This window comes from Heterocephalus glaber, unplaced genomic scaffold (genome assembly GCF_053883595.1).
Source record: "Heterocephalus glaber isolate CG9 unplaced genomic scaffold, H.glaber_assembly_v1.0 deba00001564, whole genome shotgun sequence".
Taxonomy (NCBI): domain Eukaryota; kingdom Metazoa; phylum Chordata; class Mammalia; order Rodentia; family Bathyergidae; genus Heterocephalus; species Heterocephalus glaber.
The window spans coordinates 3029763-3056090 of record NW_028258351.1 but is presented as its reverse complement, the minus strand read 5'-3'; the positions used below and the strand labels follow the sequence as shown (position 1 = coordinate 3056090).

General features: G+C 40.9%; 1 protein-coding gene and 1 pseudogene across 2 annotated transcripts in view; one reads left to right on the top strand and one right to left on the bottom strand.

Moving 5' to 3' along the window:
* The first annotated feature begins 439 nt into the window (after nucleotides 1–439).
* The window catches only part of Ppm1d (protein phosphatase, Mg2+/Mn2+ dependent 1D), a 44526-nt gene continuing 18637 nt past the window's right edge, over nucleotides 440–26328 (top strand). Inside the window, exons 1-2 of one of the 2 annotated variants that reach the window (XM_004870386.3) lie at nucleotides 440–1479; nucleotides 18920–19148. In XM_004870386.3, the coding sequence (XP_004870443.1) occupies nucleotides 1020–1479; nucleotides 18920–19148 (689 nt within the window). In that variant the 5' untranslated portion in view covers nucleotides 440–1019. The remainder of the gene's footprint in view (nucleotides 1480–18919; nucleotides 19149–26328) is intronic. The other variant, XM_087191452.1, reaches the window with a different exon arrangement.
* Nucleotides 16863–17589, bottom strand: LOC106008211 (ubiquitin-conjugating enzyme E2 N pseudogene; annotated as a pseudogene).

Genomic DNA, 26328 nt, shown 5'->3' with positions numbered 1-26328 from the left:
TCAACTCCGTGGGCATCGGGCAAAGACCAGAGCGCCTTCGTCGTGACCTACCCGGCAGAGGACAGAAACCAAATCTCGGAGGAATTTTCTCTGATTTTCAAGGGGCAACTTGCAGGAATAAAAAGCTGCACCCAGGGTTAGTCGGGAGAGTGCTCAGCCTAACAAAGCTGAGATCTATTAAGAATGAAACTCAGCCTTCCTAAATCGGGTATCTTAGTGATGTGAGCAGGGACCGCGCAGCTGAAGGTGAAAATTTCCCGTTTTGCTCAAAACTAAATTGTCCGGGCTCCCTCCTCGACTCGCAGTCGAAGGCGTCCCACCCAAAGCCAGTTCCCGGGAGTCACACTGTTTCCAGCTGTTCGCAAACGGCCTTCGAAGGGAAGTTTCCCGCCTTCTCAGTTCAAAGAGAGGAAGGTCAAAAGCCCGCCTAGTCCACACTCGAGGGAGGGCCGCGCCGACAGCGGTTGCCCCGCAAGGCGGACTGCGAGACGGGAAGGGCAGGAGACAGCACTACGACCCCGGTGGCCGGGGAAAAAGGCGACAGCCTAAGGCGCTCGGTGAGAGTTCAGCAAGTGAGAAATACCGTAGAGCGCAGAAGCCCGCGACAAGCAAGAAACTGAAAGGGGTCGAGCGCGGGCCCAGAGCCTGAGACCGGAGGAGGGAGCGCGGCCGTTGCGAGGAGGGGCGAAGGCTGGAGGGAGGGCGGGAGCGCTCCCCTCGACTCCTGATTGGTCGGCTCCACGGAGCCGAGTGACGCCAGCCGGGGAGAACGCCTGATTTGTGTGGTGGGCGCGGCGGGCGGGGGGAGTGCAGTGCGCAGGCGCAGCTGCCAGACTCCTCCAGCCCGGCGCTCCTGCCCAGCTCTCGCGGACAAGTCCAGACTTCGCGCGCCCCCCCTCCGGGACCGCCCCCTCCTCCCTCTCCGCGACGTCGAAGATAAACAATAGTTGGCCGGCGAGCGTCGGGCTGCGACGATTCGGCGGGCTGCGTGAGACCGGCGGGATCCCGGCCAGCCGGCCATGGCGGGGCTGTACTCGCTGGGAGTGAGCGTCTTCTCCGACCAGGGCGGGAGGAAGTACATGGAGGACGTTACTCAGATCGTGGTGGAGCCCGAGCCGACGGCTGAAGAAAAGCCATCGCCGCGGCGGGCGCTGTCGCAGCCGTCGCCTCCACAGCCGTCGTCGTCCGCTGTTCCCGGTGGCGAAGTCTCAGGGACAGGCCCAGCCCGGGACGCCCGCGACCCTGCGCCGGACGCTGGGGCCTCGCCGGCCGGCCGCTGCTGCCGCCACCGCTCCTCCGTGGCCTTCTTCGCCGTGTGCGACGGGCACGGTGGGCGCGAGGCGGCACAGTTCGCTCGGGAGCACTTATGGGGTTTCATCAAGAAGCAGAAGGGCTTCACCTCGTCCGAGCCGGCGAAGGTCTGCGCTGCCATCCGCAAGGGGTTCCTCGCGTGTCACCTCGCCATGTGGAAGAAACTGGGTAAGTTCCCCGGCTCGCCTTTCGGGCTGTGTCTCGGGGGGTGTTTACGGCGTGAGGACCGCGGGGGCCCGGTCGCATCGCGCGCGCAGAGGAAAGTGATGCAAGCGCCGGCTGCTCGGCGGGCGGGCGGAGGAGCCGCGCTCTGCGGGTGGAGGTCGGCGCACACAAAGTGGATCGGGTACTGGCTCCCTCCCCACAGCTGCTCCTCGCCTCGGTTCCGCCCTCCGAGGAGCTGGGGAACCAGTGCTCTCCCCCAGGAGGTTCGCTATGATGGCAGAGAGAGGAAAAGTGTTTGAAAGCCGGCGCGAGGTTTTGACCAAAAAAAAGATAAATTGAAGTTCCTGCTTGTGTCTGGTGAGGGAAGCGGGAACTAGCAAAAATTGGAGTTTTTCCTTAGAATCTGTCACCATTTTGCTCCTGATGGACTTGTCTTTCTCTCTCGGTTGCCTCCCACTGGTGGTGTCAATTCTCCAAACGGACCCGGGAGGCTCTTCGGAGTAGCGTGAGCTAATTTAGAAGGGCTGAAATGTGATCATCCGACAACTTAAAGCCTTGGAGGGAATTCTGTTGTGATGTTTTAAGATCGTAAGCTTGTCCTGTTTATGAAAAATAAAAATGCAGTACATGTTGCTTCTTAAACTGGCCTCAAGTTAGAGAGGTGTGTGTGTGCGCACGCACGTTAGTGTTAGGTGTTGTAGCTAATTGCTTTCAGATACGAAGTTCTCAACAGTTCCTTGTTACGAGCTCTTAGAAGTAGTAAATGTCTACCTCAGTAGCAAAGGTAAGGGGTTACTGTATGCTAAAAGGAATTAGAGACCTTACCTAAAAATTTAGTGTAGTTGTAGTTTCATCCAACTTTTAAATGTTTTTTAAAGCATCCAGTATGCACACAACTTATCATGGGGGATTATAGTTGCTTATTACTGTGAATAAATGGCACACATCTTTGCTAGGGAAAAAGAAGTGATACTTTTCTGTCATTAAAAAGTCCCTTTGTTTATGGTAGCATTATAAAGTTGGTTTATTGTCAACAAAAGGACAGAGACATAGAGAAACGAGTATTATAGATTTATGAAACAGAACATTTTTAGAACGGTATTGTCAGAGTTGTAGACTAGCTCCTTTCAACGTGTTTTCCATTTGCTTGGCTTTCTGCCAAGAAATACTTGACTGACTCAGAGACCAACCACTAGGCCTTTTGGAGGCGGTTCCCTCCCATCCCAGGGGCCCCTATTATGGATTTATTTTGTTTTTGTGTGGGCAGCATAGAGCTGAAAGCACTGTAGTATGTTCTAGAAATACATCACTTACTGCTGAGGAATTAGACGTGGACAGCAAGGCGACAAGGTGAGGGAGATTAGACAAAAGAGCTACTTAGAGCCTGTTTTGCAGTACATTTGGAGCAATGTGAATTTGGCCTATGCTTGAATATTACAGATTTTAAAAACCTTAACGATTTGATCTGTTTCTTGAGCCCTGCCCCCATTGAACCTAGGACCTCTCACATGCTAAGCACAAGCCCTACTCAGAGCTAAATCCAACTCCTTCACTGACTGACTTTTCCTCTTTGCTCTCCTTTCCCTTCCCTCCCTTTCGCTGAGACAGGGTCTTTCTGTGTAACTCAGGCTGGCCTCAAACCTGTGATCCTCTTGCCTCAGCCTCCTCAGTGCTGCAATTACAAGCACATGCTACCATGCCTGACTTGTTATTCATGTTTTTAATTTCATAATTACATTTTCCCAGGGCATATTGAAAGAATCCATTTTCTTGGATTCCTGCCCCCCTTAAAAAACCCCTCATATATAAATATATACAGTATATATTATGTATATATGTTCATTATATAGACTCTAAGTCAGTGTTTTCTTCTGTGAGGACTTCAATTTCTTTTGGAATTGAGCATCCTTGGTTCTACTTTTGTAATGCTCATTGGGTTAGCAGCAGCTCTCAAACTTTAGCTTTCAGAGACTTTTGTACTTCCCTTCCCCCTCAGTCCTGGGGATTGAACCCAGAGAGGGCTGAGCTACATCTCCAGCCCTTTGTATTTCTTTTAGAAATAGGACTTCACTGAGTTGCCCAGACTTGCCTGGGGCTTGCAGTCCTCCTGAGTCAGCCTTCTGAGTGGCTGGTTCACAAGCGCGTATTACCACAACTAGCTTGTACTCTTTTTATTATCTTTGGTGTTGGACATTGAACCCAAGGCCTGGCACATGCTAGGCATGTGCTTTACCACTGAGCCACTACCCCAAACTCTTATACCCTTAAATTACTAAGGATCCCCAAAGAGCTTATGTTTATATGGGCTTCATCTGTCAGTATTTACTAGTGAAGCCAGGCGTGGTGGTGCATGCCTGTAATCTTAGCTACCAGAGAGGCTGAGACGGATTCAAAGTTTGAGGTCAGCTTGGGCAGTTTAGTGAGACATTGCTTGTGCAAGCCTGAGTTCAATCTCCAGGACTCACATACACATTGTGTGATATATATACTATAATAAATTCTTTTTTGGGCGGGGGATTTAGCTCAGTGGTTTCGCCACCTGCTGCGTAAACGCAAGGACCCGAGTTTGATCCCCGGTACCAAAAAAAGAAAGAAATTATTTTTTATTTATTAAGTTTATTGGTACATTTTAGGTATACAATATGATGACATTCATCACTGGGAATTTATACCTTTACATGATATATCTTGGTTCTTACTTTTTTCCCCATTCCCCTGCCCTTCCTTTAATCCCTCCACCCCTCTCTATTTATAAAGACTTTGTTTCCATTTTTTCCTTTTCTCATATTTGTTCCTTTCCCTTTCCTTTCCCTTATCCCTCCCACTTCCCCTTCCTCTTTGGACCTTTTCTTCCTATTTCACATTATCTATGATACATTTTGATCCTTATTTACACTTTCTACACTTTCAGTTTCTCACACCAGAGAAACTTTGTGTATCCTATTTATTTCACTTAAGAGTATGGCCTCAATGTGCACCCATTTAGCTATAAATGACTGTAGTTTCTCATTCTGCAGAATAGCACTTCATTTTATAAAAAAAACCACACTTCTATCCAGTCTCCAGTTGATGGGCAATTGGGCTGTTTCCAAGTTTTAGCTATTACAAACTGTGTCACTATTAAGAAATTTTTAAATATTTTATTTCAAAACAACACACTCATATGTGATACATTTTTTTCACAAATTTCCCCCCCCAAAATAGCAAATATTATTGAGATTTGTATTTTTAAAATTTATTTCAGTTTTTTGAGAGAAGGTCTCTCACTACATAGTTCAGGATGGCCTTGAACTTGCAGCAATCCTATCTCAGCCTCTTGAGTGCTAGGATTACAGCTGTGTGTCACCATTCCTAGCTTTGTGATTTATTGATTGATTGATTGATTGTGCTGGGGATCAAACCCAGGGCCTGTATTTGCTAAGCAAATGGCCATATAACTGAGTATATCACTAGCCTGTAATTAATTCCTTTAGGATTGACCATATAATTAATTTGCCCAAAGTAGTGCTCAGCAACCAGTTGAGTTTAGTTGAATTTTTAAAATTTTATTTTATCCCATTCCCCCCCCTCAAGCCCCCTCCCCTCCCTATGTACAAAAGCTTTGTTTCCATTTTTTCCTTCTATTTTCACTTTTTTTCTTGTCCCTTCCCTCCTAGGTGAATTTTCTGGTGAGTGTGGTAAGATGAATAAATTGGCTTCTTTACATTTTTTTAAATTAAATTTTTTTCTTTTAAAAATTGTAGTAAAGTACACATAACATGAAATTACTTTTTGTTTTGTTGTTTGAGACAGGGTCTTGATACGTAGTTCAGACTGGCCTTGAATTTGCGCTTCTCCTACCTTGGCCTCTGCAGTGCTGGGATTAAAGGCATGTGCCACCATGGCTGGCTCATTGAGTGTAAAATCCAGTGGCATTCAGTAACATTCAGTGTTGGAGCAACCATCACCACTGACCATTTCCAGAGCTGTTCATCCTCCCAAACCCAAACTTTGTGCTCATTACTTAGTGCTCACTAAACTCCAACTCTTTTGGTTCCTCCTCTCCCCTCCCCACTAACCTCCATTCTACATTAGGTCCCTATGAACTTGACTTCCCGGTACCCCATATAAGTGGATTCAAAGTCTTTGTCCTTCTATGAGTCTTCAGGGTTCATACATGTTGTATATGTTAGAATTTCTTCAGGCCAGGGATTTAGCTCAGTGATTCCACTGCCTGCCTCGCAAGCGCAAGGTCCCAAGTTCGATCCCCGGTACCAAAAAAAAAAAAAAAAGAAAAAGAATTTCTTCCCCTTTTTTTTCCTTTTTCTTTTTTAAGATAGGGTCTTGCTATGTTGTCTAGGCTGACCTCCAGCTTCCAGACTCATGTAGTCCTCCTGCCTCAGCCTCCTGAGTAGCTGGGACTGTGGGAGTATATTACTGAGCCTGCCTCTTCTCCTATTTTAAGGCTGAATAATACTGGTATTCTATGTTATGTAGACCACATTTGTTTATCCACTCATTTATTGATACACATTTGTTTTTTTCTACTTTTTGGCTGTTGTGAGGTATATAAATGTTTGTGTCCTTGTTTTCAGTTCTTTTGGTTATAAATGTAGAAGTGGAATTGTCAGAATTGTTGAATCATATGGTAGTTCCGTGTTTAACTTTTTTGAGGAATTGCCTAACTGTCCACAGCAGCTGCAGCAGTTTACGTTTCCACCACCAAGTATAAGAGGGTTCTGTTTTCACCGTACCCTTGCTAACACTTATATTCCTTTTAAAAAAATAATAGCCTTCCTGCTACATCTGAAGGGCTTTCTTATATTTTAAAATAATACCTTCTCAGCCAAGCATGACCTTCTCAGCTGGGCATGGTAGCACATTCCTATAATTCTAGCACTTGGGAGGCTGAGGCAGGAAGATTGCAAGTTAGAAGCCAGCCTGGCCTGTGTAGCTAGTTCAAGGCCAATGTAGAGTACATGGTGAGACACTATCTCAAATACCAAAAGAGGGCTGGGGATTTAGCTCAGTGCTTCCGGCGCCTGCCTCCCAACCGCAAGGTCCTGAGTTCAATCCCCGGAACCAAAAAAAAAAAAAAAGAATAACCAAAAGAAGGAAAACAAGAACAAAAAAGCACCCTTTTGCCTAGTGTGGTGGTATATGCCTATAATCCCAGCACTTAGGAGACTGAGGCAGGAGGATCACTGTGAGTTCAAGGCCAGCCTGAACTACATAGTGAGGCCCTGTCCAAGAAAAATGAAACAGGGCCAGGATGTAGCTCAGTGGCACAGTGCCTGCCTGGCAAGCAAGCATGAGGTCCTGAGTTTGATCTCTAGTACCCGCCCCCCAAATAAATAAAAACTACCTTTTCTGTCTTTCTAAGCCTTTCATAACTTAATTAATAGTAAACTTGAACTGTTTAGTGCTTGTGTACACCTCCAAAATTTACAAAGGAATTTTTTTTTTTGGTACCGGAGATCCAACTCGGGTCCTTGTGCTTTCGAGGCAGGTGGCACAACCACTGAGCTAAATCCCCGGCCCTACAAAGGAAATTTTAAACAATGACTTATTTTTATCCCAAAGTAGGTAAATTTGATGAATACAGTGGTACCTCGGTTCATGAACTCACTTCTCTCCACCATTCTGATTGCAAACCGAACTGGATGAAAACTGAATCACATTTCCCCATAAGGTCAACATTTTGATTTGGTTTGCAACCAGAATCGTGGAAAGAATCAAGTTTGTGAACTATATAGCATAGAATGAGAGAATATATAAATGTCTTTTTAAAAAATTTTATTTTTCTTTAGTTTTTATTACTTTATTGTACATTATAGTACATGCCTAGTTTAGGTATATTCACATATATTGGTTTACTGCTCTTTTATTCTTGCCTTCTAAGAAATGTTTTGAAGTTTGTGTAGACTGTAGAGGCTGTGAGGAAAAAGGAACCCTTCTCCACTGTTGGTGGGAGTGTAGACTGGTACAACCATTGTGGAAATCAGTGTAGAGATTTCTCAAAGAACTAAAACTAGAGGTTCCATTTGACCCAGCTATACCTCTTCTTGGTATCTTCCCAAAAGAATTGAAAGCGTCATACTGCAGTGATGTATGGACACCCATGTTTATAGCAGCACAGTTTGCAATAGCTAAATCTTGGAAAGAGCCCAAATGCCCATCAACTGACGAGTGGATAAAGAAGATGTGTTTTTTTTATACAATGGAGCACTACTCCATCATAAAGAAGGATGAGCTTCAGACATTTATAGCTAAATGGATAGACCTTGAGACCATACTCTTAAGTGAAATCAATCAGATACACATTTTTTTTGGTGTTTTGGTACTGGGGATCGAACTCAAGACTTTGTGCTTGCAAGGCAGGTGCAGAGCCATTGAGCTAAATCTCTGGCCCTGGATACACATATTTAAATACCTCATTATTTCTCTGGTGTGAGAAACCAAAAGTGGAAATAAGGACTGAAATGTATAATGGATGTTGGGAAATGGGAAGGAAGTGTTCATATGGGAAGGGGAACAAGGGAGGAGGAAGGGAGATAGGAAGGAAGGGACAAGAAAAAAGTGAAAATAGAAGGAAAAAGTGGAAACAAAGCCTCTGTACATAGGGAGGGGAGGGGGCTTGAGGGGAGAAGGAATAAAATTAAATAAAATTTATTAATAAAAAAATAAAGTGTAGAGCTGGACATGGTGGTACATGCCTGTAATTCTGTGAGGCTGAGGAAGGAGGATCACAAATTCTAGCCCAGCCTGGGCAATTTAGCAACTTAACATGACCACCATGACCATGTCTCAAAATAATAAAGAAAAGGATGAGGCAGGGGTATAGCTCAGTGTAAAGGCCCTGAGTCCAACCTCCCAGGGCCACCTCCCCCCCCAAAAAAAGAAGAAAAGGAAGATGAAATACATACTAGTCTGTTTACTTAGATAGAAGATAGAGCATTCATTTTTTTTTTTTTTTTTCTTTTGGTACCGGGGATCGAACTGGGGATCGAACTCGAGTCCTTGTGCCTCCGCAGCAGGCACCGAAACCACTGAGCTAAATCCCTGGCCCTAAAGCATTCATTTTTAAAGGATATGACCAAAAGAATTATGAAGAAGATAGTGTTAAATTGTTGATTCTAGGTTTGGCAGATAAGTTTGATTAATTTACAATAGAAAGTAACATAAGTGTGTGGGCTGAATTTGAAGAAATCTTTTAAATTGTAGAATTTCAAACCTGCATCTTTACTTGGTTTCCAGTTTTTCATGTGAAGGATTTTAACCTCTTCATTACATCATTTCTTCAGAAAGAGTTATATGTCATTTGGTGTGGTGACACATTCCTATAATCTCAGCACTTCGCAGGCTGAGGCAGGAGGATTGACAGCTCTAGGTCAGACAGGGCTATAGGAAGTTCAAGGCCAGCCTTGATTATATAGTGATACTGTGTTGCAAAACAGCAATAAAACAGTTGTATGATGATTGTTAAATGAAAATTAGTTATTTGTGTCACCCCTTCTGTGTCTTATCCCTTTCTCCTATTTTTTAAAGGATATTTGTCTGTGGAATTAGTGCCCACTCTCTAGTCCAGGATGATCTCTTTTTAAGATTCTTAACCTATTTATATCTGTGTACACCCTTTTTCTAAAAAGGTCACATGCATAGGTTTTGGGTGGATCTGTTTTTTCGTTTGGGGATGAGGGATACCATTCAGCCTAGTAAAAGGATATTTACATTGTCAGAATACCTGCCCACGAAATACTTAATTAAAAGGGCAAAAGATTAACTTGACAGTCAAGAAACCTGGTAGACCCTGCTTGATCAAGTAATCAAAATCTAAGTAGTTTTAATGGGAAAATTATTCTATACTGCCTGTAGGAGATCATAGTTAGTGCTTTTGTGATTGTCTTTTCCAAAATGCATAGTACCCTGAATACCAATAAATGGAAATTGAGAGATTCTTGAAATGGCTGACATAGTTTTCCTTAAAAGCACCAAGAAGGTTGGGCAGGGTGGTGCATGCCTATAATCCCAGCACCTAGGAGGCTGAGGCCAGAGGATCACCATGAGTTCAAGGCCAGCCTGAACTACTTAGACTTTCTCAACACCCCCCCTACCCCAGCCAAAAAAATAGGCACCAAGGAAACACTGAGGAATTGTTCTAGATTCAAGAGGCTAAAGAGACATGGTAAGGCTGGGTTTAGTGATGTAATCCTATAATCTCAGCTGCTTGGGAGGTTGAGGCAGAATTGCAAGTTCAAGACCAGCCTGGCTACATAGTGAGTTCAGGGCCTCCTGTATTACCAGTGAGAGACTCTGTTTCAAAAAGCCAGTAATAAAACAAAATACAAGCAAAGTCTGGAGATGTGGCTCCATGGTATAGCACTTACCTGGAATGTATAAGTCTATTGGTTTGATCACTAGCACTAAAAAAGAAGAGAGAGGGTATGATAACTAAATATAACAAGAGATCTTGAGTTCTAGCTTTGCTATTTATAAAAGCATATTACTAAGATAATTAGAATTTGAATGGGGCCTGAGGGTTAGGTGGTTACATAGCCTAAGTGTTAATTTCCTGATTTTGTTGGTCGCCATGATTTGAGTGTGACCTCTAAAATTCCTGTGTTGGAACCTTAGATTCCTAGTGTAGCAATATTAGGAAGTGGGGCCCAGTGGAAGGTTTTCAGTCATGGGAGTGGAGCCCTCGTGAATTTATTAATGCTTTTCATGGGAGGATGGGTTAATTATGGTGGAAATTCAGTCCTCTTTTCACTCTTCCCTGTACCACTATTTTGCTCTTCTTGTTTCTGCCTTAAATCATGATTCTCACCAGAAGCCCACCAGATGTGGCCATCCTGTCTTGGGCTTCCTAGCCTTCAGAATCAGGAGCCAAAATAAACACCTGTTCTTTATAAATTACTCATCTTAGATATTCTGTTACAGTAATAGAAAATGGCTTTAAGACAGCGGTTGCTTTGGAAGGGGAATCCCAAGGAATTAGATACTATAAATATTAGGGAGTGATAGGATACCTTGTTGGTGTTTGACTCACTATTGGCACAAGAAAAAGAAATTCTTTGAGTGGGCTGGTGTAGCTCAGTGGTAAGCCTTTGCCTTGTTTGTGCAAGGCCCTGAGTGATCCCTGCCACCACAAAAAACAAACACAAGATCTATAGATAATGGTAAAATGTAGTAAGGTAACCAGGAAGTGTTGAATTTTATCTGATAGAGTGGTGCAAGCCTGTTATCTCAGAACTTGAGAGACAAAGGCAAGTGATCATGTGTTCAGAGCCAACTTAGACTACCTAGTGTGTTTCTGTCTCCAGAGATGGGGTCTTGCTGTGTTGCACACACTGGAGTGCAGTGGCTGTTGATAGGTTTGATCCCAATACTAATATTTACTCATTTAACAAAGTAAAGGTTACCCAGACATGATGGCACATACATGTAACCCAGCCCTCAGGGAAGCTGAGACTGGAAGATGGCAACTTTGAACCCAGCCCGGGGAATTTAGCAAGTCCCTGTCTCAAAATGAAAAGGAAAAAAGAGCTGGGGATGGGCTGGGATTTAGCTCAGTGGTTCTGCCGCCTGCCTCAAAAGCGTAAAGACCCAAGTTCAATCCCCGGTACCAAAAAAAAAAGAAAAAGAAAAAAAAGAGCTGGGGATGCAGCTCAGTGGGAAGACCCTGGGTATTAAGTAAATAAACAAATGACCAAATATAAATAAATGTTTAAATTATGAAGTAGAAAACAGTACTGTAATTAAGAAAGAATATTATAATGCTATCAGATCCTTAAGATAATGTAAATTTAGTGCTAGTTGAAGATCTGTGGAGGGTTTTTTAATTTTGTAAGTTGTTTAGAATGTTCATTGGCAAAAATTAAGAGAATGTTTGAAAAAAATAGAGGGACACTTAAGGTCCCAATTATTATTATTATTATTATTTTTGGTACTGGGGATCGAACTCAGGACCTTGGGCTTGCAAGGCAGGCGCCAGAACCACTGAGCTAAATCCCCAGCCCAAGGTCCCAATTATTAAAAAGTATTATACTACTTTACAAGGATGAATTCAGACCTACATCTGAGACAAATTGTAACACGGTCAAGGTTATATTTCAAATGAATTTCACTATTTTTAGGCTATTGCAAAATACCTCTTTGTACAGGTTATATGTGCTTTTGACCAAAAATGTGGTTTACATAATAGTGTGTCTTTGGATTTTTTTGTTTTGTTTTGTTTTCTTCTCCTTACAGTTTTGTTTCAGTTTTTTTTTTAAGTATTGACCTTTATTTTTATTGGTAAATTTTATATATACATAATGATAACATTCGTCATAGGGAATTTTTACCTGTACAATGTATCTTGCTGCTGCTTTTTTTTCCCCATTCCTCTCCCCTCCCTTCAACCCCTCTTCCTCTTCTGATTTCTCTTGTTCTTTCCCCCTCCCATGTTCCCCTTCTCATTTGAACATTTTCCTCCCATTTCCCAGTATCATACATTTTTGTCCTTATTTACACTATCAGTTTCTCACACCAGAGAAATAATTCGATATTTACATGTGTGTCCTATTTATTTCACTTAAGAGTATGGTGTCAAGGTGCATCCATTTAGCTATAAATGTATCAAGCTTATCCTTCTTTATAGCAGAGTAGTATTTGATTATAAAAAACCTACATCTTTATCCATTCATCGGTTGATGAGCATTTGGGCTGTTTCCAAGGTTTAGGTATTACAAACTGTGCTGCTATAAACACGAGTGTGCATATATTGTTATGATATGATGCTTTTCATTCTTTTGGGAAGATACCAAAGAGAGGAATAGGTGGGTCAAGTGGGACCCCAGTTTTAGTTTTTTTAGGAATCTCCACACTAATTGCTATAGTGGTTGCACCAGTCTACACACCCACCAACAATGGAGAAGGGTTCCTTTTTTCCCCAAAGCCCCTCCTGCATTTTTATCTTTTATTTTATTTTTTTGGTACTGGGGATTGAACTCAGGTCCTTGCGCTTGTGAAGCAGGTGACAGAACCACTGAGCTAAATCCCCAGCCCCCTCCAGCATTTTTAATTGGTTGATTTCTTGTTTTCTTTGTTTTTTTTGAGGGGGGGTACCAGAAATCAAACACAGGACCTTGCGCTTGCTAGGCAGGCACAGCACCACTGAGCTAAATCTCCAGCCTCTGTTGGTTGATTTCTTGATAGCAGCCATTCTATCTGGAGTGAGATGGAATCTCAGCATTGTTTTCATTTGCATCTCTCGAATGACCAGTAATACTGAACATTTTTTTGTATATTTATTTATTTGCCATTTCTACTTCTTCATCGGAGCAGTATCTTTATTTCACATGCCCATTTTTGGATTTGGTCTTTAAATTTGGGGGGCGTCTGGTTTTTTTGAGTTCTTTATATATTCTAGGTACTAGTTTCGGTTATTTATTTATTTATTTATTTATTTATTTATTTATTTATTTTGGTACCAGGGATCGAACTCGGGTCTTTGCGCTTGCACAGCAGGCGACGAAACCACTAAGCTAAATTCCTGGCTCTAGGTTATTTATTTTAATGACCAAATTACTTGAATGCTACAGGGAAATTTCATTTTCTGAATATGCTTGAGAAAACCTTTCTGAGGTATCACCTCATTAACATTTATTGTGATAGTCGATTTTTTGGTCTTTTTCTAGATTCTTAGCTACAGAAAACAATCCACCTGATGCAAAAGAAAGGGTTTTGTTGATAGTTAAGGGATAAAATAATTGAAAGGGCTACAGAAATAAACAGTATACTCTAGGCTGAGGTTCTAGGAATGCCTTCTGTAACCAAACTGGAGAACTGGAAGGGTAAAGGAGCTGTCTCTAGTCTGCTCTGTGCTGACAAAATTGATGCCTTTTTCACATTGCTTTTTTAAAAAAAATTTTATTGATACATGTTTGCAGTATGTAATGATCACATTCCATGTGGGGAGTTGATGCCTATATATAACACACCTTAATTCTTTTTTTTAATTTAAAAAGTTATGAACTACAACATGTCATACATCTAAGTCATAAAACATTCATACATGTACATTTTAATGAGTAAGTATAAAGTAAATGCTATCCAGTTAGGAAAGGGAACGTTGCCTATACTTCAGACATACCTGTATGTCCTTTCTGCTCTCATAGATCAAGGAGTAATCACTAGCCCAGCTTTTATGACAGCTCTACAGTGATTTGCTTGTTTTTCTGAGTAGTTTTACCACTTTTCTAATTATAACTTGTTTTTGAAGAAATTCATATGGTACATATTCCTTTATTTCACAGTTCTTACAAGGTTCTTACACATTATATGTAGTGTAGTCCATTCTCCATGGTGAAGGCTATTTGAGTGGGGTGCCCATTTTTAGCCTTCATGAGCAGTCAAGTATATTTTTGAATATGTACATTAATATATGGTGTATACCTAGAGGGTAGTCCGAGAGTATGCATATCTTCACCTTTCATAAGTAATTCCTAAATGTTTCTGAAATGTTACTTTTATATTCTCACAGTAGATGGTGATAGTATGTTATTTCATATTTTTAACCACAGTTGATATTGTCAAAACTATAATTTGTGCAATCTGATAATCATGTAGTAGTATCTAATTGTGGGTTTTAATTAGTATTTCCCCAGTGATTAAAGAAATTGAACACCTTTGCATGTTTTTTGTTTGAGTTTCTTCTTTGGTGTAAGGCTTTGACCCTTTGTGCCCAGCCCACCTCCCTTTCTTGGAACAGTCCGATTTGTAGGACCATTTTGTGCGTATCCTTCCATTCTGAAAAATAGTCTTTTCATTCTTTTAATGGTTTCTTCTGAAGAAGAGATTTTGTTTTTAGTTATAGGTATATTTTTAAAGTATATCATGAGATGATTTGGTATATGTATGTGTGATAAAATGATACAATAGTCAATTACATCCATCACCTCACATGGTTAGCAAAACATGTAGTGAGAACATTTGAGTTCAGTTACACTGTTCAGCACAGTATATAGTCACTGTGGTGTACATCAGATCCTGAGAACTTGCTACCTTACAGCTGAAGGTTCATATCCTTTGGCCATCTCCCATTTCTCCCAGCCCCAATCCCTAGCAATCCCTACTCCCTGACAACTTTTAATTTCTGCTTCTATGTGTTTAACTTTTTAAGATTCCATATGTGAGGCCGTATAGTATTTGATTTTCTGTGCCTCATTTATTTTATAGCATAATGCCCTCCAAATTCATCCTTCTTGGAAATGGCAAGATTTCCCCCTTTTTTGACTGAATGTATTCCACTGTATATAGAGGTTGAGTAGGACCAACATTTTTTTGGGTTTTTTTCAGATTTTGGGGTATTTGCAGAGACATGAGTATCTTGGGGGTGGAGCCCAAGTCTAAACACAGAATTCATATATGTTTCATACATATGATATATACATAATCTGAAGGTAATTTTTTGGGTGCTTGCTTTGTGTGCACATGTATGCTTTGGACATTGAACCCAGGCCTTGTCCTTCCTGAGCCGTGCTCTACTGCTGAGCTGCAGTCTCAGCTGTATCTGCCTGTTCTGTTTTGCAGTGCTAAGGATTGAACCCAGAGCCTTGTATGTGATAGGTGTAGACTCTACCAACTGAGCTATAATCCCAGCCCTGTACTGTATCTGGTTTTCTTTTTGGAGGGGGGCAAGGGTGTGGTGGTGGTACTGGGAATTGAACCCAGGGCCACTCTACCACTGAGCTACATCTCCAACATTGATTGATTGATTGGTTGGTTGAATGATGACTGAGGAGGGGTCCCTTTTTATTTTCTATTTTGAGACAGGGTCTCCATAAGGTGCTAAGTTTCCTAGGCTGGGATTTTTTTGTTTTCTATTTTGAGGCCAGGTCTCACTAAGTTGCCTGGGCGGGATTCAAACATGCAGTCCTCCTGCACCTGCATTTTGATGACCGCCTGTCTCATAGGTCAGGTATGGAATTTTGTACTTCAGGCGTCATATTGGTGCTCAAAAAGTTACAGATTTTGGAGAGTTTCACAGTCCAAACTGTTGGATTGGGGAAGCTCAACCTCCATCCATCTGTCATCACTTAGGTTGATTTGGTATCTTGGCTGTTGTAAACAATGCAGCAAGGAACATGGAGGTACAGATCTATTCAAGATACTGATTTTACTTTCTTTGGGTATATACCTAGGAATGGGATTCTTGAGTCATATGGTAGTTCAATTTTTAATTTTGTATTTATTTTTAATTAATTTTTATTCTGTTTTCTGTCTTGGCTGTACCAATTTACATTCCTGCCAACAACACTTAAACTACCTCTTGTTTTGTTTTGTTTTGTTTTGGTACCAGAGATCGAACTCAGGACCTTGTGCTCGTGAGGCAGGCGCCGGCACCACTGAGCTAAATCCCCGGCCCTGTTTTGCTTTTTTGAAACAAGATCTTGCTTTGTAGTTCAGGTTTGCCAGGAGCTGACTGTGTAGCCCAGGCTGGCCTCAAATTTGTGGCAGCCCTCCTGCCTCAGCCTTCCAAGTGCTAGGGTTACAGACCTGTGCCACCACACCCAGCTTTTGTCTTATTTTCTCTTGGTTCTTTGAGACAAGGTCTCACTGTGTAGCCCAGGCTGGCCTTGAACTCACAGTGATCCTCTTGCCTCAGCCTTCCAACTGCTGGGATCACAGGAAAGCGCCACCACGCCCAGCCCACCTCTTGTCTTTTAATGGCAGCTATCCTAACAGGTGTGAGATGATGACTCAGTGTAGATTTGATTCAAATTTCCCTTATTAGTGATGCTGAGCATCAGTTCATTTATTTGTTGGTCATTTGTATGTGTTTTGTTTTGTTTTGTTTTGTTGGTACCAGGGATTGAACTTGGTACCTTGTGCTTTTGAGGCAGGGGCCAGAACCACTGAGCTAAATCCCCAGCCCATAAACTTTTTTTTTTTTAGAATAACAAAAAATATTTTACTGAAACATAAGATTTACAGAAGTTTCCAGACAAGCCATACAAAATGGTCACAAGCTTTTTTTTGAAGTGGGGAATCTACACTTGACAGCAAAGTCAAAATGATATTAGTGAGGGCTGTGATGTTTGTTAATGTTCCCATTTTGGTTCAATCAGCTTGTCCATCTATATCATCTAAATAAAGTTAGACTTGGCTAGAGAGCGTATTCTAGAGAATTGGTTAGCTGCTTTTTAACCAATGCAATTAGATCACCATAAAAGAGGGGGAAAGGAGTCCATAAAATTTTGAAACTGCTTTTCCCCTCAAAAAATAAAATAAAGAATTCCCATACCCCTGCAGCTAACCCTGACAACTACCTTCATTCACAGTGCTTTATACTTAAACCATGATGGGGAAAATGAATAAAAGCAGAGGGCCACTGCTTTTAAACGTTTCACGACAATCCCGTTGATACTTTTAGCCTCTGCTCATGGTTTACGACAGTGAATCAGGACAAGACATAGATTTTCTAACGTGCATTTAATCACCAAAGGACTGAAAATGTCTGGGCTTTTATTCTGTAATGTTTCTAAGACCATGTCCATTAAATGCAAACAAAAAAGGAAGAAGTCTTGGCAGAACAGGAGAAGTGACACAAACTTGATGATCGGATCGACTTCAATATTATTCATGGCATATAACCTAGTCCATGTTCTAGCTGTTTCTGTGGCTTGGGCTTCATTGAAGGTCTTCCACTGCTCCGCTACGTCGTTTGCTAATGGGTCGTCTGGATTAGGAGCACTTAACAAAGCCTGGATTGAGAGCAGAACTGTGCGGATCTGCAGTGCTGGGGACCATTTATCTTTCAAAATATCTAAACATATTCTTCCCAACTTGTCTACATTAGGATGATAAATTTTGGTCATGAAACGTACTTTAGGTGCTGCCATTTGGTATTCTTCGGAAGAAACAGTTCAAGTTTAAAAGTCCCTCCCTCAAAGGGAATCCTGGGGGCCAGCAAGGACCACATGAAAATAACGAGCGTTGCTCTCATCTGGTTCCGCTTTAATGCCAGGAACTGGTTCTGCCAGCAAACGCTGAGTTTCCTTGATGATCCTGCGGGGCAGCCCAACCATCTTGTCAGATCCCGTCTTAGGCCTCTGGTTGAGTCTCCGGCTCCGCTCGCCTCAAGCACGAGTGGAAGTCCTGGGCTCCACTTCCGGGGGACGTCGCCGCGCCCGCCGCCGCCGTCGCCAAGGCCCCTCGGGAAATGTCCCATAAACTTTAAAAAAAAAAATTATTATTATTATTTTTTGGTACCAGGGATTGAACTCGGGACCTTGCGCTTGCAAGGCAGGTGCGGAACCACTGAGCTAAATTCCCGGCCCCATTTGTATGTCTTTGGCAAAATATCTATTCAGGTCCTTTGTCATTTTGGGTTTTTGGTTTTTTTTTTCATTTTGGTTTTTTGAGACAGTCTTGCTATACAGTTCAGGCTGGCCTTGAATTCACTCTGTAGCCCAGGCTGGCCTTGAATGCACATTACTGAAGATTGAACCCAGAAGCTTTGCACTGCACTCCATACTTTCTCTGTAATTATTTGTTTTTGTTTATCTGTGGCCTTCCAGCAAGCCTCTTAGGTCCTCTGGTGTAGTCTGTGTGTATGTGTTTCCAGGGATTGAACCTAGAGCTTTCACACTGAGCTAGGACCTCCCTAGCCACCTTTTTTGTTTTTCATTTTGAGACAGATTCTTGCTAAGTTGCCCATGCTAGGCTGAACTTGTTGTCCTCCTGCCTCAGCCTCCTGGAGTGCTAAGATTACAGATATGCATGAGCATACCCAGCTGAAGCAAGTTTTTAGTATTGATTCCCCATCTGCAAGATGAAAATAATGGGAATAATCTTGTCTCATTGGTTTCTGACAAATACTGAGATAATACATGTAAAACTCTCAATACAGAATGTCATATATAGTGCTCAATAAATGTTATTTTTAGTTTTTGACTATTCAAAAATAGTTACTTTGGGCCGGGTATTTAGCTCAGTGGTTTCGCCACCTGTTGCGCAAGCGCAAGGACCAGAGTTTGATCTCCGGTACCAAAAAAAAAAAAGTTACTTCAAAAACAAGTAGACTTTTGGAAAGTCTTCAAAGATTAATAAACAGATGCTAAATGGCTGACTACGTAGTATCAAAACTGTTTAACTAGGAGTGTAGTTAAGTGGTAGAGCCCTGTGTTCATGTCTTAGTATAAAAACCAAACCAAACCATTGTTTTTAATTGTAGTTAAGACTAAGAGTTATATGGAAATAGTATGTCCTGTAATAAATTTCTCTTTGACTGTTTTGGCAGTTTTATTGTAGTTGCATTGTTTATAAAATCTATTAATGTGTTAATTAATCAATAGAAATCACTGAGTAATTTCCAGAATATATTTAAAATGGTAATTCAAGCTACTCGCTGTTTATATCCTAATATTGTATTAATGTCTATATCTGGAAGAATAAAATATTTTGTTTCTCATTGCAGCAGAATGGCCAAAGACTATGACAGGTCTTCCCAGCACGTCAGGGACAACAGCCAGTGTGGTCATCATACGGGGCATGAAGATGTATGTAGCTCATGTGGGTGACTCAGGGGTGGTCCTTGGAATTCAGGATGACCCGAAGGATGATTTCATCAGAGCTGTGGAGGTGACACAGGACCATAAGCCAGAACTTCCCAAGGAAAGAGAACGAATTGAAGGACTTGGTGGGAGGTAATGATTCTGCTTTTTTGTTTTTCTCTTGTTCTATTTAGCTACTTCTCCCTCTTAATTAAGTTGATTTTTTTGTAAAATGGATTTTAGTTTGCCTGATGCAAAACTCCATTGTAGTCATATTTACCTCATTTTGAATTGATTTTTATTTCTCATAATACCTCCAAAAGGAAAATAATATATCAAGTCAACTAACAATACATGTAAGATTTTTTGTATACTATGGAGTGAACCCAGGTTCTTTGCACTAAAGTACATCCCTAGCCTTTTATTCTTTTCATTTTTTAAATTTTGGGGCAGGGTATTGTTAAATTGTTAAGTTGCCCACATTGGGCTTGAATTTGTAATCCTCCTCCCTCAGGCTCCCAGAGTGCTGGAATTATAAGCATGAGCCACCAGGCCCAGCCTCATACAAATTTTATTGAAAACCTTTCACATAAGCCAGGAGTGATGGTTCATTCTTAAAATCCCAGCACTCTGCGAGGGTGAGGCAGGAGGATTGAAAGTTTGATGTCAGCCTGGGCAACTTAGCAACCCTGTCTCAAAATAAAATTTTTAGAAAGTGCTGGGGATGTAGCTCAGTGGTAGAGCACTTGCCTAGCAATATGCGAAGACCTGGGTACAATCTGCAGTACTGCCTCACCCCAAAAAAATTATGCATGAATTTTTAAAAATCATTGAGTCATTGTCTCTTATTTATTTATTTGTTGTATTGGGGATTGAATGTAGAGCCTTCTTTGCTTTGAGGAAGCTGTACCACTGAGCTACAATTCTAGTCTTTTAAAATTTTTTGAGACAGATCTTGGTAAGTTACCTGGTCTCTCTTGAACTTGTGATCCTCTTGCCTCAGCCTCCTGAGTAGCTAGGATTACAGGTATGTGCCACTGCACCTGGCCATGCGTGAGTTTTATTCTTTTATTTTAATTTTTTTTTTTTTTTAAGAGGAAATTTTGGGCCAGGGATTTAGCTCAGTGGCACCAGGTCCTGAGTTCGATCCCCAGTACTTAAAAAAAAAAAAAGAGTAGGAAATCTTATTGAGAGGAAACCTTCTGAGAGAGACAGGAGGGGACAGGAAAGTGGGTTGTCACACATGAGTTTTAAAAAATAAGTCTTCTCAGGCCAAGGATTAAGCTCAGCCTGCCTGCCTGGTAAGCGCAAGATCCTGAGTTTGATTCCTGGTACCAGGAAAAAAAAGTCTTCCCAATATTTTGTAAAATTAGTAGTACTAATAAAATGTATTAAAATTAATAGATTTTATTTTTTATTTTGTGCAGTACATGGGATTGAACCAAGAAGCCAGTCTGGCATTGAGCTACATCCCCAGTCCTTTTTATATTTTATTTTATTTATTTTTATGTATTTGGGGGGGGGTACCAGGGATCAAACTCAGGACCTTGCACTTGTGAGGCAGGCGGCGGAACCACTGAGCTAAATCCTTGGCCCCTTTTTATATTTTATTTTGAGATGGTATCTTGCTATGTTGCCCAGGCTGGCCTCATTCTTGTTATCTTCCTGTCAGCCTCCCGAGTATCTGGAGTTACAGGCATGCACCATTGTACCCAGCCTAACTGATTTTTTTTTTTAAGCTAGACGATATTTTTAAAAACACTTTTAGATTCACAGAATTGAAGAGGAAACATAGCAGTTTCCAAATACTCCCTGCCTTCCTCCTCCAAGCACAGCTTTCCCCAGTATCAACATCCTGCACCAGAGTTTTACATTTGTTATAATTGATAACATTGTTTTCGCCCAATTTCCATAGTTTAAGGTTCATTCTGAGTATTTATAAAAATATGTGAAGATATGTCTGCACCATTATAGTATCATGCAGAATAGTTTCACTGTCCTAAAAATGATCTGTGTTTGCCCATCCTTCTCTTCCTTATACCTGGCAAGTACTGATGTTTTTATTATCTCCATAATTTTGCCTTTTCCAACATCATGTGGTTGGAAGCCTTATGTATGATTGTGTAACATACACATTTATCATTTGGAAAATACTGGTTCACTGAGTTATGCAGATCTCTTAAATATTGACACATTTTATTATATTTGTTGTTTAGCCTCTTAAAAACTACTATATACGCCTGGTCTTAATATTATATGAACAAAAAGTTAAGTTTGAACACCCCTGAAAAAGTCTTGGGGACTTGATCCCTAATCGTGTGCGTGTGTGTGTGTGTGTGTGTGTCTTGTCTGTCTATCTGTTACTTGGAATTGAACTGTAGGCCTCAGGCATGCTAGGCAGGCACTGTTCCACTGCACAACATGCTTTTGCAGACATATGCCACTGTGCCTGGCTCCTAAACCACGTTTTATATATATATATATATATATTTTTTTTTTGGTATCGGGAATCAAACTCAGGTCCTTGCGCTTGTGCAGCAGGCAACAAAACCACTGAGCTAAATTCCCGGCCCTACATGTTTTATATTTTAATCTTCAATTCTTTTGAAATTTCAAAATCTAAGCAGTGTGGTAGGGATACAAGTTAATATTTTTTCCTAGATGGTTACAATAACCACTTGAACATTTATACATCTTTTCCTTCCTGATTAAAATGCTGACCAGGTATAAAATCCTTTAGTGGGAAGAGGGACTTGAGTCTGCCCTGTTCTTGTGCTGTTTCTGTGGGTCACATAAACAGAGAATGTCAGCTCTTTTGTGGGGCTACAGTGCTTATTGTATAATGAGCCTTGAATGGAACTACGTCTGTGAAGGGAACAGTTTGAATAGAGTATAAATTTCTATTTGAACCAAAAACCTTGGTTTCCTTCTATGCATGAAGTTTGACTTGTGTAGGGACCAGGCAGCTACAGCCATGGGCTGTTTACAAGATGCTGATACCTGTGGCATATGAAACATATTTGCTGTTAGACCATGTGGCCTTGTTTATTTACACCTGAGCAGTCATTTGGAGGACTAGAAAATGGCTCCCAGATATTTTAAGGATCACTTGAAGACAGTATTCCTTTTTGGTTTGTTTGTTTGTTTGAGACAGTGTCTCGCTATGTAGGTTAGGCTGGCCTTGAAGTCCCTATGTAGCCCAGGCTGGCCCTGATGAAGACAATATTCCTGAAGTGGCCATGCTGGCCACTGTACTTCCTGTCCTATATCCTGCAGTGTTGAGTTCAGGTTCTAGTCTACTTAATCCTACAAGTGATGGTAAGCTTATATCTGAGACCTCTACTGGGAGCCGTGCAAAATGGGCTTTGTAATTATAAATAGAATTCCTGTATATGCTTGGGTCTTTTTTTTTTTTTTTGGTACCGAGGATCGAACTTGGGTCCTTGCACTTGCGCAGCAGGTGGCGAAACCACTGAGCTAAATCCTCGGCCCATGCTTGGGTCTTTTTTGTGTTATTTTTACTTGTCATTTACTAGTACCATAATTTTTAAAACTGTGACATCATTATGATTTTTTTCTCTGTTTGGCAATGGTAGAAATTGAACCCAGGACCTGGCAGATATTCCAGGCAAGCTCTGCCACTGAACTACCTCCCTAGCCCCATTATCATACTTTTTAAATATTGGTAGGTCTGTTACCTCTCATCAGTCTTTTTTAAAAAATAACTTTTGGCTACAGCTTATTTCTTGTTCAACTTAAAATTTAAAGTTATATTTTCCTTGATTTTAATAAACTTTAATAATAAAGCATTTATGGTTTTGGCATTATCATGAAAATACCATCTGGACAGTTGGACAGCTGCTCTTTGCCATTTGGGAGCAGGTGTCTTTTTGCAAAAATCAAGCCATTTTATGGTAAGTTATTTCCTCACCTCCCTGTGTCCCAGCCTAGGCAATTGGCCAGCACTCTGTTTTTCCAGCCTTCTGTTGCTGCTCTGTCAGCTTTCTTCATGTCAGGCTGTTCCTTTTTATATGCCTTTTAATTGTACAGGACAGCAACAGCAAGTGCAGGAAAAGCAGCATCTTTTACAACTCACTCATTCTCTCCTCTTCCCCCCCGCCTTTCTACTGAAGATTGAAGCTAGGCTCTTTGAACTGAGCTACATCCCTAGCCCTGTGTATGATATAGAAATAAGGCCTAAGTCACTATACTGCCTGGGCTGGACTTGAACTTGGAATTACAGGCATGTACCACTATGTGTGGGATTATTTTGCTTTTTTTTTTTTTTTTTTGGTACCAGGGATCAAACTCTGGTCCTTCCACTTTTGAGGCAGGCAGCGGAACCACTGAACTAAATCCCCAGCCCTGAATAAATGTTTATGTTTAACTGGTACCATTATTTGTCTTTTAGTTCCTCAGAAACATAGGAACTAAAATATCCTTAAATATTGAGTATCAAGAGCTCCTAGTAGCTCTCTTGTATTAGAAGCAGCTACAGTAATTACTTAAATATTACTAAGCATTGCCTTTTAGGGAGCAGGTTTAAGAAAGAACAATAGGGATTTAAGATGGCATGAAGGCAAAATAGAAACCCTTCTTATCCTTATTCTCATGTTTCATAGACTACTGAATGGCAGAGTCACTTCACTCTGCTGTTTTCTTCTTGAGGATCAGCATTGAAGAAAGCATAATATAGCAAAATGCCTTTGTTACTATAACTCTTGTTATGACTTAGATGTTGCTTTCAGAACTGAGAATTAATCTGGGCATCATGGCGCATGCCTATAATCTCAGCATTCTGGGGGCCTGAGGCAGGAAGATTATACATTTACATGCAACCTTCTTTGGTGTAGCTCATTGTGAAGGCCCTGGATTCAATCCCCAGTACCAATAATAATAATAGAATAAGAACTGAGAATTGGGCCGGGGGTTTAGCTCAGTGGTGCTGCCACCTACCTCGAAAGCGCAGGAGTCCCAAGTTCGATCCCCCGTACCAAAAGAACTGAGAATTAAACTAGTTCCCAAGAAGGATGGTATCTAAGCACTTTTCTGGAATTACTGTTCTACAGTAACTTCTGTAACATTTTTGGATCATTCCATACTCATTTCATTCCTTTATTGTCCTATAGGGTAACCAATAGCCACATGAGACTGCTACATTTAAATAAAAATTAAATGTATAAAAATTAATTTCTCATTTCCCTAGCTCCATTTACAATATTTACAAGAAATAGATTGAAAAATCTCTGTTACATTTTGAGTTTTTTTATCTAAAGAATTAACCATATTTTCTTTTTTCCTTTTTTTTTGGTACTGGGGATCAAACTCAGGACCTTGCGCTTTCGAGGCAGGCAGTGGAACCACTGAGCTAAATCCCCTGCCCAAGGATTAACTGTATTTTCAAGAGTTAGGTACCTTCGAGTGTGTTAATTACAGATTTCTGTTACTCCTATTGCAGATTTTTAGGAGGATTTTTTCTTTAAATTCTTTTATTGGTACATTTTAGGTATACAGTACGTCTACATTTATCATTGGGTGCTCGTACCTGTACATGATGTATCTTGGTTCTTATTTTTTTCCCCATTACCTGTGCACCCTTCACCCCCTCCACCTTTCCCTATTTATATAGATTTTGTTTCCATTTTATTCTTTTTTTCATAATTTTTTCCTTTCCCCTCTTTCCCTTTCCTCTCGCACCACCCCTAAACATTTGTACCTTTTTTCCTATTTCAAATTATCAATTATTCATTTTAATCATTTTAACCTTTGTTTACACTATCAGTTTCTCACACTAGAGAAACTAATCGGTATTTACACATGCTTGTCCTATTTATTTCATTTAAGAGTATCGCCTCAATATGCATCCATTTAGCTATAAATGTCTCTAGTTTCTCGTTCTGTATGGCTGAGTAGTACTCCATTTTATCAAAAAAACCACATCTTCTTTATCCAGTTTCCAGTTGATGGGCACTTGGGCTGTTTCCAAGCTTTAGCTATTGCAAACTGTGCCGCTATGAGCATGGTATTGCTGTGGTATGATTCTTTTAATTCTTTGGGGAAGATACCCAGCAGGGGAATAGCTGAGTCAAATGGGACCTCTAGCCCTAGTTCTTTGAGGTATCTCCATACTGATTTCCACAGTGGTTGCACCAGTCTGCACTCCCACCAACAATGGAGAAGGATTCCTTTCTCCCCACACCCCCGCCAGCATTTGTTATTGATTGATTTCTTGGTAGCAGCCATTCTTTCTGGGGTGAGGTGGAATCTCAGTGTTGTTTTCATCTGCATCTCTCAAATGACCAGTGACGTTGAACATTTTTTCATATATTTATTTGCTGCTTTTACTTCTTTGTCTGAGAAATGTCTGTTCATTTCAGATGCCCATTTTTGAATTGGGTCTTTGAATTTGGGGGGGGGGTCTGATTTTTTTTCAATTCTTTATATATTCTAGGTAATAGACCTTTGTCTGAGGTACAGCTTCTAAAAATTTTTTCCCACATTGTAGGTTGTCTGTTAGCTCTGTTGGTGGTTTCTCTTGCAGCACAGAAGCTTTTTAATAAGATGAGATCCCAGTTGATTCTTTGTGCTAGTTCCCGTGCTACTGAGGTTTTGTTCATAAAGTCTTTTCCTATGGCAATGTCTCCAAGAGTTCTACCTAACTTATCTTCCAGCAAGTTTAGTGTTTCTGTTTTAATATTTAGATCTTTAATCCACTTCAATCTTAGTTTAGTGCATGGTGATAGGTATGGGTTTAGTTTTAATCTTTGGCAGGTTGAAATCCAGTTTTTCCAACACCATTTATTAAATAGGCTCTTTCCGCCAGTGAGGGTGGTTGGCTCCTTTGTCAAAGATGAGGTGGCTGAGTATGTCTGAAGTTGTTTCTGCATCTTCTAATCTATTCCACTGATTCTCGAGTCTGTTTCTTTGCCAGTACTGTGCTGTAGCTTTGTAGTAGCTTTGTAGTATAGTTTCAAGTTGGGGATTGTGATACCCCCAGCCATGTCTCTGTTGCCTAGAATTGCTTTTGCTGTTCTCGATCTCTTCTGGTTCCAAATGAATTTTTGGATTGTTTTCTCTAGTTCTGTGAAGTATATTGTTGGAATTTCTAATCAGCATTGGATTAAATCTATATAGTAGTTTTGGAAGTATGGCCATTTTCACTATATTGGTTCTTCCTACCCAGGAACAAGGGATGTCTTCCCATTTTCTTATATCGTGGGAGGATATTCTTACTCTCTAACTCCCAGATATATCTCTGTATAGCTGATAGCTGATATTCTTCCCAAAGTCTAGTGTCACACTTCAAATTACAAATATTTAAATATGTATATAG